Source organism: Heterocephalus glaber, unplaced genomic scaffold (genome assembly GCF_053883595.1).
Source record: "Heterocephalus glaber isolate CG9 unplaced genomic scaffold, H.glaber_assembly_v1.0 deba00001662, whole genome shotgun sequence".
Taxonomy (NCBI): Eukaryota; Metazoa; Chordata; class Mammalia; order Rodentia; family Bathyergidae; genus Heterocephalus; species Heterocephalus glaber.
In genome coordinates this window covers 12454271-12468398 of record NW_028258403.1, presented here as the reverse complement: position 1 = coordinate 12468398, position 14128 = coordinate 12454271, and the positions used below count along the sequence as shown (strand labels likewise).

The 14128-nt window shown below is 37.4% G+C and overlaps 2 protein-coding genes across 17 annotated transcripts in view; one reads left to right on the top strand and one right to left on the bottom strand.

Annotated features, from left to right (window-relative positions):
• Heatr5a (HEAT repeat containing 5A) overlaps window positions 1–14128 on the top strand; it is a 120260-nt gene that overhangs the window by 97487 nt on the left and 8645 nt on the right. For 15 of the 16 annotated variants that reach the window (XR_002389104.2, XM_021243828.2, XM_087197248.1 and 12 more), the window contains 6 exons: window positions 1334–1556; window positions 2290–2538; window positions 5016–5143; window positions 6756–6903; window positions 7706–7978; window positions 10979–11203. Coding sequence is in view for 14 of the 16 variants with exons in the window: in XM_021243828.2 (XP_021099487.2) it covers window positions 1334–1556; window positions 2290–2538; window positions 5016–5143; window positions 6756–6903; window positions 7706–7978; window positions 10979–11203 (1246 nt within the window). In the remaining 2 variants the exon portion in view is untranslated. Of the gene's footprint in view, window positions 1–1333; window positions 1557–2289; window positions 2539–5015; window positions 5144–6755; window positions 6904–7705; window positions 7989–10978; window positions 11204–14128 lie in introns of all 16 variants that reach the window. The other variant, XR_002389105.2, reaches the window with a different exon arrangement.
• LOC147822346 (uncharacterized) overlaps window positions 7648–14128 on the bottom strand; it is a 90484-nt gene continuing 84003 nt past the window's right edge. Inside the window, exon 5 of the mRNA XM_087197264.1 lies at window positions 7648–8010. The gene's annotated coding sequence lies outside the window, so the exon portion shown is untranslated. The remainder of the gene's footprint in view (window positions 8011–14128) is intronic.

Sequence of the window (14128 nt, the reverse complement as noted above, 5' to 3'; positions counted from 1 at the left end):
TCCTTTAGTACAGCTATTTTAAATCTGCAAGTTGTAGTATCTCTACTTTTCTTGTTATTTAGAGGTTGACAAACCTTGGTTAGGAAATAGTTCTGCCTAGATTTAGTAAACTAGATCTAATTAATGTTAAAAATCAGTTCTTTATGTTTTTAAACATAGATTTTAGTAAAGCAAAGAGAAATTCTCTGTAACCTATTTTACAAATAATTCTTTGCCCAGATAGTGTTTAAAACAATATGAATCTCTTGATCAAGCCCATTGCCTCTTCTTATTCTTTCTTAAGTAAAGATAGTTATTGACCAACATATTCTGTGTAATTGAGGTCCATAATTCCTTATCTGAAATCCTTGGAGCCAGATATATTTGGAATTTATTTTTTGTTTTTGTTATTTTGGTATTTGAGACAGTATCTCACTTTGTTGTTCTGGCTGGCAGTGAAATCACTGTGTAGCCCACCTTGGCCTCAAACTCAAAGTGATCCTCCTGCCTCAGCCTCCCAAGTAATAGGATTACAGGCATGAGCTACCATGCCCAGCTATATATTGGGAATTTCAAATTTAGGGGACTTTAGAAAAGTTATATAGCACATCATTGTATGAATCCTAGGAAATCTGAAACAATACCATAAACTATAATCAAATACATTAATATATCTATGGTAAAATGTTTGAATATTCAAAGTCCAGCCAGTTTTGCCAATAGATTGGTTTACTATAATATTACATTTTTCAGTTTTTTGGATTTTAGAGTTGTAGATAAAGTGATAGTACATATCATACGCTATGTTGAGAAGTTTAACATTCTATAGTCTGTGGTAAACCTATTCTGTAAATGTTTTGTCTTCATTTAGTAGTAAGTTTTAATAAAAATATTTCCATTACTTCAGCTTTTTTCAGTTGAGAGATTGTTGCTGATAGCCATATTGCGAGATGGATTATGAAGCCACAACCTAGCTTAGTGAGAAAGAGTACTATGATCAGTTATTTGTAGTTGTCATGGTCGTTAAAGTACAAAATGATAACATATTTACTACATAATTGTTAATCCTGATGGATCTCAGTGAAGATGATGTTTTTGGATCTTTTTATCCTACTTTTTTTGTGTGCCTTCTTGATTCTACAATGCTTTTCAAGTTCAATATGCTCAAAGTTAACTCTGCCTCTTTAGGAAGACATAAAAATATAGCACCTTTTCATCAGACATAGGATTTTCCTAATTATAAATTAGCCTTCAAGGGGCTGGTGGTGTAGCTCAGTGGTAGAGCACTTGCCTGGCTTTCGTGAGGCCCTGAGTTTGATCCCTGGCACTACAAAAATTAATTAACTTTTTACAGGTCTACATAATTGCTGTACAAAGACATAAAAATCACAAACAAACTCTGAAGACTGGCACCTGTTTAGAAGACAGTGTTAAAAGTGGGTCCCACTCACCAGATGGACTGCTTGACCTAGTCTGCACTGACCTTGGCACACTGAGCAGACTTTGGCTTGCTGCACTTCAGGATTATGCTCTCTTATCTTTGCCTTCAGAATTTGCTGCCCAACTTCCTGCTGAAGGTAAGGAAATAAAATAATCACATAATTCCTAGAGTAACTGTTTTTATGCTTCCAAAGCTTCTCAGCACCAAGGTAATATTTGTCTGTCTGAGGCAGGAGGATACTGTGAGTAGAACCTGTCTCAAAAAAAACAATAAATAAATAAATAACAAGGCGCTTGCAAGGTAGGTCAGTGCAGAAGCCCTGGGCTCAATCTCCAATACAAGAAAAAAAAGAAAGATTTAAGAAAATAAGGCAAAATACTAATGTCAACCTTGAAGTTGGATAAATGGTATTGGTATCATTTTAAACATATATACACATATTTTTAAGTATTATGGTTAAATTGTAAAAAGTTAGGAAATAGCATGGAAATTTTTAGAAGGTTAAATAAATTAGCCCTGTAGCCCAACAGTTGTACTCCCAGAAGAAATAATATTGGTAACAAAATATTGATAGAATAGCAGCATGAATGAATCTCCAAAAGTATGATTAGGCAAAATAAAGTCAGTCACAAACAAGAACATAGTATTGATATGATTTCATTTATATGAAGCCTAAGAACAAACAACTCTGCTGATAAAATCAGAAGTTGCTTTGAGATATATGAACTTTCAGAGTGATAAAATGGTCTTGTAACAAAGAAAAAGGAACGTGTACTTGGAGAAATCTTTTTTTCCACCTGAAACTACTTCCTTTTCTTTTTGTTTTTCTTTTTTGTTGTTGTTTTGTTTTGTTTTGTTTGTTTCTGTAGGTGGCACTTTCTATACAGCAGAGACTACTGAAAATGCAAAACTACATTATTATAACTCCTGGGCCCTCATCCTCCATGCTACGGCACTGTGGCTTACAAGCACAGGCTTTGTTGTTGCTGACCCAGATGAAGGAGCGTCTAATCTCTCTAGGCCTGTGACACCAACTTCCATGTGTCAAGGTTCATCCTCCCGGGCTGCAGTCAAGTCCCCTGAGGAAATCTACACTGATAGATTCCATCTGATTTTAGGTCAGTAAAAGGCTTATAAATTTACAAGGCTAGGCTAGAAGCGTTCTTCCTGAGTTATTTCTCCTTGCCTGTGTCCTTGATTGTTAGTGATAGCCTTGTTGTAAGAAGGTAAATTTGTATATGTATATATTTTATAAACTTGCAGATTTTATTATATTAAGTGTACAGTTCTATTACAAATTGACATGATGTCTGCTGGGTGTGGTAGTGCACACCTATAATCCCAGCATTCAGGAGGTAGAGGCAGGAGGATGGTGGCAGGTATGAGGCCAGCCTGGGCTACATAATACATTCAAGGCCAGCCTGGCCTACCTAGCAAGATCCTGTCTCAAAAAACAAAACAAAAAAAAAAGGTTGACTTTAGTGTCAACTTGAATAAATTATAGAAATTGCAGGAGAGGCTTGGTTCTTTCCACAGAATTTTCAAAAGATCCTTGTGGTGTCTATAAATATTCTTAATTTCTTGGGCCAGGGATTTAGCTTAGTGGTTCCACTGCCTGCCTTGCAAGCTCAAGAACCCGAGTTTGATCCCTGGTACAAAAAAAAAAAATTCTGAATTTCTTAATACATACACCAAAAAAAACCAATAGTTGGCTGAGGGGTTGTCCCCCTGTTCTCTTTTTTTTAAAATTTTAAAACAGTTGTTTTTTTTTATATAACAAAACCTTTATTGGTACATTTTAGGCGTAGATAATGATAACATTCATCATAGGGTATTGAGGTTTTAAGAAAGTGTATGTTCAAGCCAGGTATAATCCCAGCACTCAGGAAGCTGAGGCAGAAGGATCACCCTGATTTCAAGGCCAGAGTGTAGCGAGTTCAAGGCTAACCCGAACTCTATAGCAATACCCTGTCCCAAAACACAAACCAAAACAAAAGTATGTTTAAGGTGGACAAGGTGGCAAACACCTGTAATCCCAGCACTCTGGGAGTCTGAGGCAGGAGGTTTCCGGATTCAAGCACAGCCTGAGCATTTTAGCAACTAAGTGTCTCAAAATAAAAAATATAAAAAAGGGCTGGGGGTATAGTTTAGTGCAAAGGCCCTGGGTTCAGTCTCTCATACTGGAAAAAAAAAAGTATGTTCAATGGTGTGGAATTGCAAATAAATATTAAAGGTCATAGTTCAGAAAATTTGAGATTTATAAAGTTGAATCCGTTTTTTAGTTTGTGAGAACTTTTTTTTTTTTTAGGTACCGGGCATCGAACTCCGGTCCTTGCGCTTGCGCAGCAGGTGGCAAAACCACTGAGCTAAATCTCCGGCCCCTGTGAGAACTTTTTTTTCTTTTTCATTGTTGGTGGTAGTGCTGGGCCAAAGCTTCGCACATGCAAGAGCTCTACCAAAACTACATTTTTAAAAAAGGGTTTTTGTTTTGTTTTGTTTTGTTTTTGGAGAGAAGGTCTTGCTGTGTAGTCCAGACTAGCCTTGAACTCACTGTGTAGCCCAGGCTGGCCTCAAACTTGTGGCAGTTCTCCTTCCTCAGCTTCCCAAGTGCTGGGACTACAGGTGTGCGCCGCCATGCCCAGCCAAAACTACATTTTTAAAGTAAGATGTTTTTCTAAGATAACACAAGTTTGTAGGGTAAATGGAATAAAATTTTAATTCTAAGGAAACAAGGTGTAAGTTTATTACCTATAAAGAACTTACTTAGTAAATGAAATACGAGGATTATAAAGGTAAATAATTGAAGATTCTTGGCTCATACTGTTTCTATTAATTATTCATTCCCAGGTGAGACATGCCAGATTCCTATATCCTTGAGCCTATTAAAAAGGTATTTTCAAGGGCTCGAGGTGTAGCTCAGTGTTGAAGTATATGTTTAACATGTGTGTGGCTCTGGCATCAAAAAAGTTGTCAGTTGCCTTAGTATGAGAGCTTTTCTTAAAACAATCTTTAAAGAACTGCAGGTGTGGTTCAGTGGTTGAGCACTTCTAGTACACTGTACAAGATCCTAGCTTTGACCTCCAATCCAGCAGAGTCAGTTGATAAATAAATAAAGGTAATAGTAGTGTCTGCTTCCAACAAGTATTATGAGAATTTAATAAACCAATTTATGTAAAGCATGGTGCCTGATACATGGTAATTACTCAAATTTTAGTCGTTAAATAGTACAAAGTTCTTTAATACAATTTTATTATAATTTTTGCATCTTTGAACTGTGGCATAGCAAGTAAGCAAATTGTATACAAGCCTGTTTAAGATTATTTTTGGTGTATGTGTAGATTAAAAAAAACAAGTTTTAAGAGATTTGCCTTATAAGCTTTGCACAGTGGTGGTATCAGAGCTAGTGAAATTTATGCAAGGTGTGATTGTTGCTAATTGAAGAGATTTGCCTTATCACTTATGTCTAGTCTTAAATTTATTGTAATTTAACTTGTACTACCTTTTTGCTAAGCTTATTTGTATAACTTATAAAAATAAAAGATTAACTTCATAAGCTAAGAATCTCAAAGAAGCCTCCTCTTTTTGCTTTCCACAGGAATCAGTGTGGAATTTCTGTGTTCATTACGCTCAGATGCAACTATGGAAAGCATTACTGCTTGTTTACATGCATTACAGGCTCTTCTAGATGTTCCCTGGCCCAGATCTAAAATTGGCACTGATCAGGTGATTTCTTGGTTTTTGTTAGGCTTCTGTAGATTCTAAGGGAACAGGAACATGTTCAGGTTATAGCAGTGAATAAAGAGAAGTAAAAATTAAAGAGCTACAGAGATAGGCCTTAGAACTGGAATGCTGTTAGCATATGTGCTACTGACTCAGGAGTAATCATGCCTCTGATTCTGTTACTTTCTGTCTTTCTGCAATGATGGGAAGGTTCTCTGTTGCTTTGTTCAGTACAGTAGCTACTAGTTATATGTGCTGTTTATTCTTTGCTCCATTTCACTGAATACTGATCTTCACATTTATGTGTATCTTTTTTTTTTAATCTGTATCTTATATTCCATTTCCCCAGGAGATATTGTTCATTAGTTCTTGTAATTATTGCCAGTTACAAAGTATTCCTCTTGGCTGTGTTCTTCCCTCCTAGTTTTCTTCCCCCCACCCCCAGAGACAGGTCTGGTATGTCACTCAAGCTGGCCTTGAACTCACTCTGCACTCCACACTGGCCTAGAATTTGTCTCATTCTTCCTGCCTTAGGCTCCTGAGTCCTGGGATTACAGGCATGTGCCACTATGCCTGGCTGTCCCTCCAGGTCTTTTTAAGACTGCTAGCTAGCCTGTAGATGGAGTCAGATACTCATATCTGACCCAGTTGTGGCCTTGGTAAAAGGATTGCTGCACAAAGTGTGGCACTTCTTTTGACTACTCTCCTCATGGGTAAATATGCATTTGTAGGTCTTAGCATCATGTATTATTCAGTATATTAATTCTGTTGTCATTAACTTGAGTGTTAAGGTAAATGGATACTATGATTTCCTTTCTACATAGACTAATATTTAACACTATCATTTATTATATTTAAAGCATTAGTCAAGTTCTTACTTAACTTAATTGGACATGGATAAATCCTCAACTGTGCTTGTTTTCTCTGTATGTTAAAACAAGCATAATGATAGATTTACTGTTATTTTCAAAGATGAAAGAAAGTGATCAAAGTAACTAATAAAAAGAGAACATAAAATAAGTGATTTTATTCATTAGAGAGACATCTGTTTTAATGCCATACCTCTCCCTCATTTTGTTTGGTTTGGTTTTGTTTTTTGAGACAGGGTCTCATGCTGGCCTTGAACTTGCAGTGATCCTCCTGCCTCAACCTCCAGAGTGCTGGGACTGCAGGCATGTGCCACCACGCCCGGCTACTCCCTCATTTTTTATTATTACTAGAAAACCTTAATATAAATTTAAGAATCAACATGTCAGCTCTTGTATTCTTTTGCCGAATTTCCCATTGTATTTTGGGAATTTCTTTTTTCTGTTTTCCCATTTTAGAATTTGTATGAAAATGACCTTTCATCATAATATCAAAGATTGGACTAAAAGAAGTTTAGAGTTGGTTTAAAGTGTTATTGTGTTGACATATTTTTTTTCTTCTTTGTTTTTTTGGATGCTAGAATTGATACCAGGGCCTCATGCATGCTGGGCAACATCTTTATTTCTTATGAGAAATTTGTCATATTCTCTTTTTCTGAATTTGGTCAAAATAATTTTGCTATATTTAACAATAAAAAAAATAGTGCATAGTTTGCCTTACAGTTTCCACTACATGTTTTCTATGATAGGACTTGGGTATTGAGTTGCTGAATGTTCTACATCGAGTAATTTTGACCAGGGAATCACCTTCCATTCAATTGGCTTCTCTTGAAGTGGTAAGGCAGATTATCTGTGCAGCTCAAGAACATGTGAAGGAAAAAAGACGAAGTGCAGAAGGTAAATATTAACCCTTAATTCCAAATTAGTCACATAGCATTATTATTTTTAAGGTATTACTTAATATATCTATGAAGTGTAGATAATCTATTGTCTATAGGACAAATGGAAAATCTCTAGGTATGGCTTTAAATCTTCTTGTTCTTTTGTGCATGTTAGTACTGTTCTTTGGGAAAATGAGAATTTTAGCAAAACTTGGGAGAAAAAAAATCCTTTATACCAATAGAGTACTTATTTTAGCTCTGTTTACTGACATGCATAACACAAACAACTGATAATTTTTTAGTGCCTTGAGTTGACAGATTGCTTGTTTATAAGCCTAATATGGTATTGGTGAGTTATCATTTAAGATTATATTTGGCTACATATAATAGAAAATTCAATATAATGTAGATTTAAAACACAAGAATTTATTCTCTCATCTAACAAGAAATTCAGAGGTAGGGGATCCAGCAGTAGGGCTGGTATGGCAGCTTCTTAAAGACATCAGGGACCTAGGTTCCTGTCTTTGTGCCCAGCCACTGCTAATACCTAAAGTGCTTATATTCCTAACAGTAAGGAAGAGTTAACCAAGCAATATTTTAAAGCTGATGAGGTTACAAGGATTTTTTTTCCTTATCCATTGCAATAGTAAATCATAATAAAGATAACTGTTAGTACCTCCATAACTGCTTTCTCCTTAAACAGATCCACAGTTTTAGCCATTAAATATGTTACCTATAACAGAAATGAATGATTGCCATCTGCCAGAAGCAAAATAAGCACAGAGTATTTATTAAGTGCTGTTCTTTCTGTCTTTTAGTTGACGATGGGGCTGCTGAAAAGGAAACCCTTCCAGAGTTTGGAGAGGGAAAGGACACAGGAGGACTTGTGCCTGGAAAGTCTTTGGTCTTTGCAGCATTGGAATTATGTGTATGCATTCTAGTTAGACAACTCCCAGAACTAAATCCTAAGTTGACAGGTACCCCAGGAGTGAAAGCTACAAAGCCACAGATTCTGTCAGAAGAGGGAAGCCGGTTGGTTTCAGCTTCATTGGTTATCCTCTCTGAACTTCCTGCAGTGTGCTCTCCTGAAGGTATGCTGTGGTATGTGAAAACTTTACTTGACCTAGAAGGAAGAAAAATGGCTTTAGTAAATGGGGCCTAAAATAGAAGGAAAAAATGGAAACAAATCTTTTTAACATAGGGAGGGGAGGGGGTTGCAGGGGGGGAATGGGATAAAATAAAATTTATTTTAAAATAATAACAATTAGGCCTAGTTGCTAATCTTTTTTTTTTCCTCTGTATTGACTGAATACAGGACCTCATGCATGCTAAGCAAGCATTCTACCACCAAGCTGCCCTCCATCACCAAGTCCATACTCTGTAATTAACATAGGTTTTAAGGCTTTCTATAAGGCTCTCCTGAGTCTCTGCCTTTACCATCTGTGCAAACGTAAACCTAGAAGGCTTCACGGTCATCCTTCTATACCATTATCTATGCTGTTACTTGATCTGCAAATCCCCGTCCTCTCTTTGCTTTTTAAAAGTTTTCATCCTTTGAAGTTCAGCTGGAGAGCTGAAGCTGTAACCCAGTGGTAGAGCACTTGCCTAGCATGTGTGAGACCCTGGGTCCGATCACCAAAACAGAAAAAAAGAGGGGCAGGCTTTGGTGACTCTAAATAACCTCTGGCTGTTCACAGGCCCCCTGTGGCAGCAATGACCCATTTGAACGGCTGCCCTATCAACTGTCAATGGTAGTAGCCATGCCGACCTTAGTGACCACAGGTGACAGAGAATCAGGGTTCAATTCCAGAGAGGGAGCCTGAGAAATAGCTACTACATCCAAGGAAGGCAGCAGGTACACAAATTACCCACTCCCCACCTGGGGAGGTAGTGATGAAAAATAACAATACAGGACTCTTTCAAGGCCCTCTAATTGGAATGAGTCCACTTTAAATCCTTTAACAGGGATCCATTGGAGGAAAATCTGGTCCCAGCAGCCGTAGTAACTCCAGCTCCAATAGCATGTGTTAAAGTTGCTGCAGTTAAAAAGCTCATAGTTGGATCTGGGGGGGCAGGTAATAATAATAGTAGCTCCATTCCAGGCCTAACCCATCTGTAAAGAGTTCCTTTAAAACTTAACCTCAGGAAGGCACAGTAGTAAGTATCTACAATACCAGCTACTAAGGAGGCTGAGATAGGATCTCAAGTTTGAGCCAGCCAGCCTGGGCCAATTAGCAACACCCTTTCAAAACAGAGGGCTGAAATTGTAGCTCAGTGGTAGAATGCATAACTAGCATGCACAAGACCCTTGGTTCATTGCCAGTATTACAAAAAGCAAACAAAAAACTCAAACTTATACTGAGGTTTGTGAGATAGATAGGTGTGTGTGTATGTATAAATAATTTCTGTACATAGGTATATAGTTTTTATCTGTCTGAGAGGCATTATATGTAGTTATTTTATATGAAAAAATATGCACACACAGAGATGCATGTGTCTTCATTCCAACTTAATGTTGTATACTCTATAAAATACACCATATAACAGGTATTCAGTATTTAATAGATACTTAATTGGTAAGCATATTTTTGCTTAAATATGTCTCTTGTACTTCTTGTTTTCACACAGTCTTAGACCAAGAGTTGAAGAAAAGGTGATTAGCAAAAGATTAGAGGGGAAAACACACAGTATTGATTTTGCTGAGTAGGCTTCAAGAAAATTAAATACATTTTAGCTTTAATTTTTTCACATTCATTTGAAACTTAAAACTAATTTTTCAACTCCTCAATGGCCAATGAATAGATCCACATACTCTTTGAAAAGTGTCAGGTAAAAAAGCCAAAAACCAAGACCAGACCAGGCCACAAAAAGCCTTTATTACAGGGACGATCTGCTGGGCTGTCTCTGAACAAAGGAGAGACAAAAGCAATATGGCCAGGACAGAGCGCTGGGGTGAGCCTTGTAGGAGCTGGGGGGGGGGGGGTGAGGGAGGTAGTGGCTAGGGACTAGAGGAGCCTGTGACGTCACTAGCTGTTAGGAGAGCAAGTATTAGGTTACTCTTTTGGTGGGAGTAGGGGCATGTTGGGAAGAAGGTTGTCCTTTGGTGGGAGAAGCCATCTTGGGGTGGCTTTAGGTGGGGAGCAGGGCATTATGGGAATAAGAAGGCATCTATTATATATAGCAGCCACCCTACATTGGAGGGAAATCTATCAGAAAGGAGTTTAATATAAAATGAATACAAATAGTACTGTTGTTATACCACATTGTGAATAGATATAATGACACTAGACTATACTTAAAAATGATCAAAATGGGAACGTTTGTTATTTATGCTTTACCACAGCAAAAGTAAATTATTTATTCACTACCAAATAAAACAAAACGAGACAGTATAATAATGCTAAGTAATAGAATTTAAATATCTCTAGAGCCAGGCATGGTGGCACATCCCTATAATCCCAGCACTCAGGAGACAGGAGGATCACAAACTCAAGCTCAGCCTGGACAATTTAGTGATTTAGTGAGACCCTATCTCAAAATAAAATTTTTAAAGGGCTGGGGATAAAGCTCAGGGCAAAGGTCCTGGGTTGAATCCACAGTACTGCAAAAAATAGTCATAAATAAATAAAAATAAAAATATCTCCAATTCTAGTCATCCAAATTTAATCCAACCTTAGCATGGCATGATGGCACATATCTGTAATCCCAGCACACTGGAAGACTGAGGCAGGAGGATTACAAGTTTGAGAACCTGTCTCAAAATTACAAAGGGTTGGAGATGTAGCTTAGTGTGAAGGCCCTGGGTACAATTCCCAGTATCATCATCATCCAACCTGAATAATCTTAATAAATTACTTAAATTACGCCAGGTATTGTGGTGCATGCTTATAATCCCAGCACTCAAGAGGCTGAGGCAGGATTGCTGTGAGTTCGAGGCCATCCTGGGCTACATAGTGACTTCAAGGCCAGCCTGGAATACACAGCAAGACCCCATCTCAAAAGACAAAACAAGTTAAATGATACTAAGTTAAAATATAAACATTCTGGATTCAGCCTTTATATATAGTGTGTTTAAAATTTTTATCTTACAGGAAGCATCTCAATTCTCCCTACCATATTGTACCTCACAGTTGGTGTCCTTAGAGAAACTGCTGTGAAGTTACCTGGGGGCCAGTTATCTTCAACAGTGGCAGCTTCCTTACAGGCTCTAAAAGGAATATTATCTTCCCCCATGGCCCGTGCAGAAAAGAGCCACACTGCTTGGACGGACCTTCTCCGAAGTGCTTTAACAACAGTTCTTGACTGTTGGGAACCAGGTAATTAAAGCTGTTGGGAAACATCTGCTCAGTTTATTTTAAAAAGTGAGAGGAACAGTATTTTGAAGCTAAGCTATTTACTTGATCATAGTTGGTCACCTGGAGACCATACAGTGTGTTTAGAGAATATGTACACATTTTAATATTTTAACCTTTAATATAAATGACCAGAAATCTATATGTTGTCAGTGAGAGACCTTTAAACCTAATAATCTGTTTATCTTAAAATGTGTGATCATCAGTGATGATGAACCTTTTAGAACATTCAATGATACAAACAGCCCACTGCAGCACATGTGCTGTAGATTTTCCACCGCTGATCTATATCTGACAGAACTTTTTAGTATACACAGTATACTGAAAAGTGTATAAGCCATACGTTACAAAGTGGAGTTAATCTGGTTCATCACTCCAGTATTTACTAGCTAAATAACTGGCCAAGTTACCCAGTTTTTCTGAGACTTACTTTTCTCATTAACAAATAAGGATATTATTTTTTGTTTTAGTTTTTTGGGGGGGAGGGTTGGGGATTTTTTTGTTTTTTGTTTCTTTGTTTTTTGGGAGTTTTTTGTTGTTTTTTTGGAAATAGGGTCTTCCTATGTTGCCAGGCTAGCCTTGAATTCACAATCTTCCTGTCTTAACCTTTTGAGTAGATACAGGCACCACAGCTCCCAGCAAGGACATTATGTTGCAGGAAATTGTTAGGTTAACATAAAATATAAAAAGCATCTCACTTATTACCTGGCATATATCAATAAATGATAGTATTATTTTCCATATCCATTAAATATATTTTGTCTTAAGTCTGTATGTGGGCGTTGTTTTGGGAATGTTTTGTTCTGTGGTGTGAGCATTAAATACAGGACCTTATGCATACTATTAGTGGTAAGTGATGTACCACTGAGCTGCACTCTCATTCCTGTTGTATGGTTTTTTATTCCAGTAGTATGTTATAGTGGTTGTTAAAAGTCTTCTGACATACTAGACATTATTCTGCCTTTCTTGTCCTGTTATAAATGTCAGTTTGAGTTTATGGAGCAAGAAGAGGACCAAAATCAAGATGGAATGAAATTTAGAAGATAGTGTAGTCACAGAAGCCAAATAAAACTTTTAATAGAGAGGGGATGGTCAGCAGTGTGAAACACAGTAAAGAAGCCAAGCAGTGTAGGGGATGGGCTTACAGTGTAAGAGACAATGAGAGCCAAGGAAGGGGAAAGACACAGACTTCTCTTGATAGAAAGAAGAAAAATAGCTGAAAGGAAGGTGTTGGACCAAGGAATAGTTTGTTTTAAAGATGAAACTAGTATGAGTTCATACTTACGGGGTAAAAAGAAAGTGGAAAGGGAGTTGCTAATACTAAAGAGGAAAGCAACATCCCCATGACAGCACATTCAGGATTAACCTTTGCCAATATAAGAGAAGGAAGATAAGGTAAGCATGAAAAGTAATAAGTTTTTATACTGAAGGTTTTAATGAGCTTGCCACTTTTATAACATACACAAAACAGTTTTGGGATTTTTTGTTGTTGTTGTTTGTTTTTGGTTGTGTTGGAAGGAATAAGGTAGAACTTAGAATTTAGACTAGTTACTGAGAGAAGTTAAAAGAGCTGATCATGGCAGCGCATACGTATTCTGTGTAACATATTGCCTCAAAACTTAGTGACTTAAAACAGCAAACATTTACCATCTGACAGTTCCTATGGGTTAGGGATTTAGGAGCACCTTAGCCAAGTGGTTGTGGCTTAGTGTGTCTTAGGACATTACTGTTAAACCATAGGCCAGGATTCCAGCTGGAGGATCCATCTCCGAGATGACTCACTAAGTCAGCTGGTGACAAGAGGCCCCATTTTCTTAGGACAAAGGCTGCTCCATAACACTAATACTAAGGGAACTTTACATCTATCCAAGAATTTTAGAAGAAATGGAAAGAGGAACCCAGAAAAACTTTGTCTTACTGAGAATAAAAAGATAGTTTTACCAAACTAAATATGATGCAGTTTCCATTTGCCATAATAATTTAAATTTGCTGTATGGGGAGCAATATAGCTGCTGTCTGAATCAAACTGTCTGCCTTACTAACTATTTGGCTTTGGCAAGTGACCAAATTTCTGTTTCTCATCCATAAAATGGAAGGGAGTAGAGTACTTATTTTGTGGCGCTGTCTGTTGTGAGGGTTAAATGTTTAATGCTTGTAACATAGCTATCATTTGAACTTTAAATTTTACCTGTGTACTAATTATACCTTAAAACTACTCAAATGTTTGATCCTCGGTACCAAAAAAAAAAATTTTTTTTCAAACATCTTTTTTTTTCCCTCAGTACCAAGGCTCAAACTCAGGATCTTGTGCTTGTGAGGCAGCCACTGTGCCACTAACCTAAATCCGCGGCTCTCTTTTATTTTCCCAGTTTATAGTATATCTTCTGTATAAATTATATTCTTGGTGCCTAAAAGAGGGCTGGCACTTTATTGTTTAAATATTTGTTGAATGAGTTTGACCAAATGCATCAGTCAGCCTTCTATCACTGGAACAAAACACCCTCAGTTCGGAGGAACAGAGGTCCTTCTTAGCCTACAGTTTCAGTGTGTTCAGTCCATGATCTGCCAGGTCCAAGGCAGAAGTGGTTTGGTGGAGAAAAGCTACCTATATTATGGCTGCCAGGAAACAGAGAAGGGAAGAGCCAGGGTGAGACTACACTCATCCAAGGCATGCCCATAGTGATCCATTTCATTGAGCCCCTATCTCTTAACAGCACATTCTGCTACTGAACCCATCACTAATGAGCATAGCACCCCCACTATTTAATCACCTTCTAAATGCATGAGATTTATCAGGCATGATGGCACACATCTGTAATTCAAACACAATACTTTTAGGGGACATTTTAGGTCTAAACCATAACTTTCTGCCCCTTATCTAAAATGCTT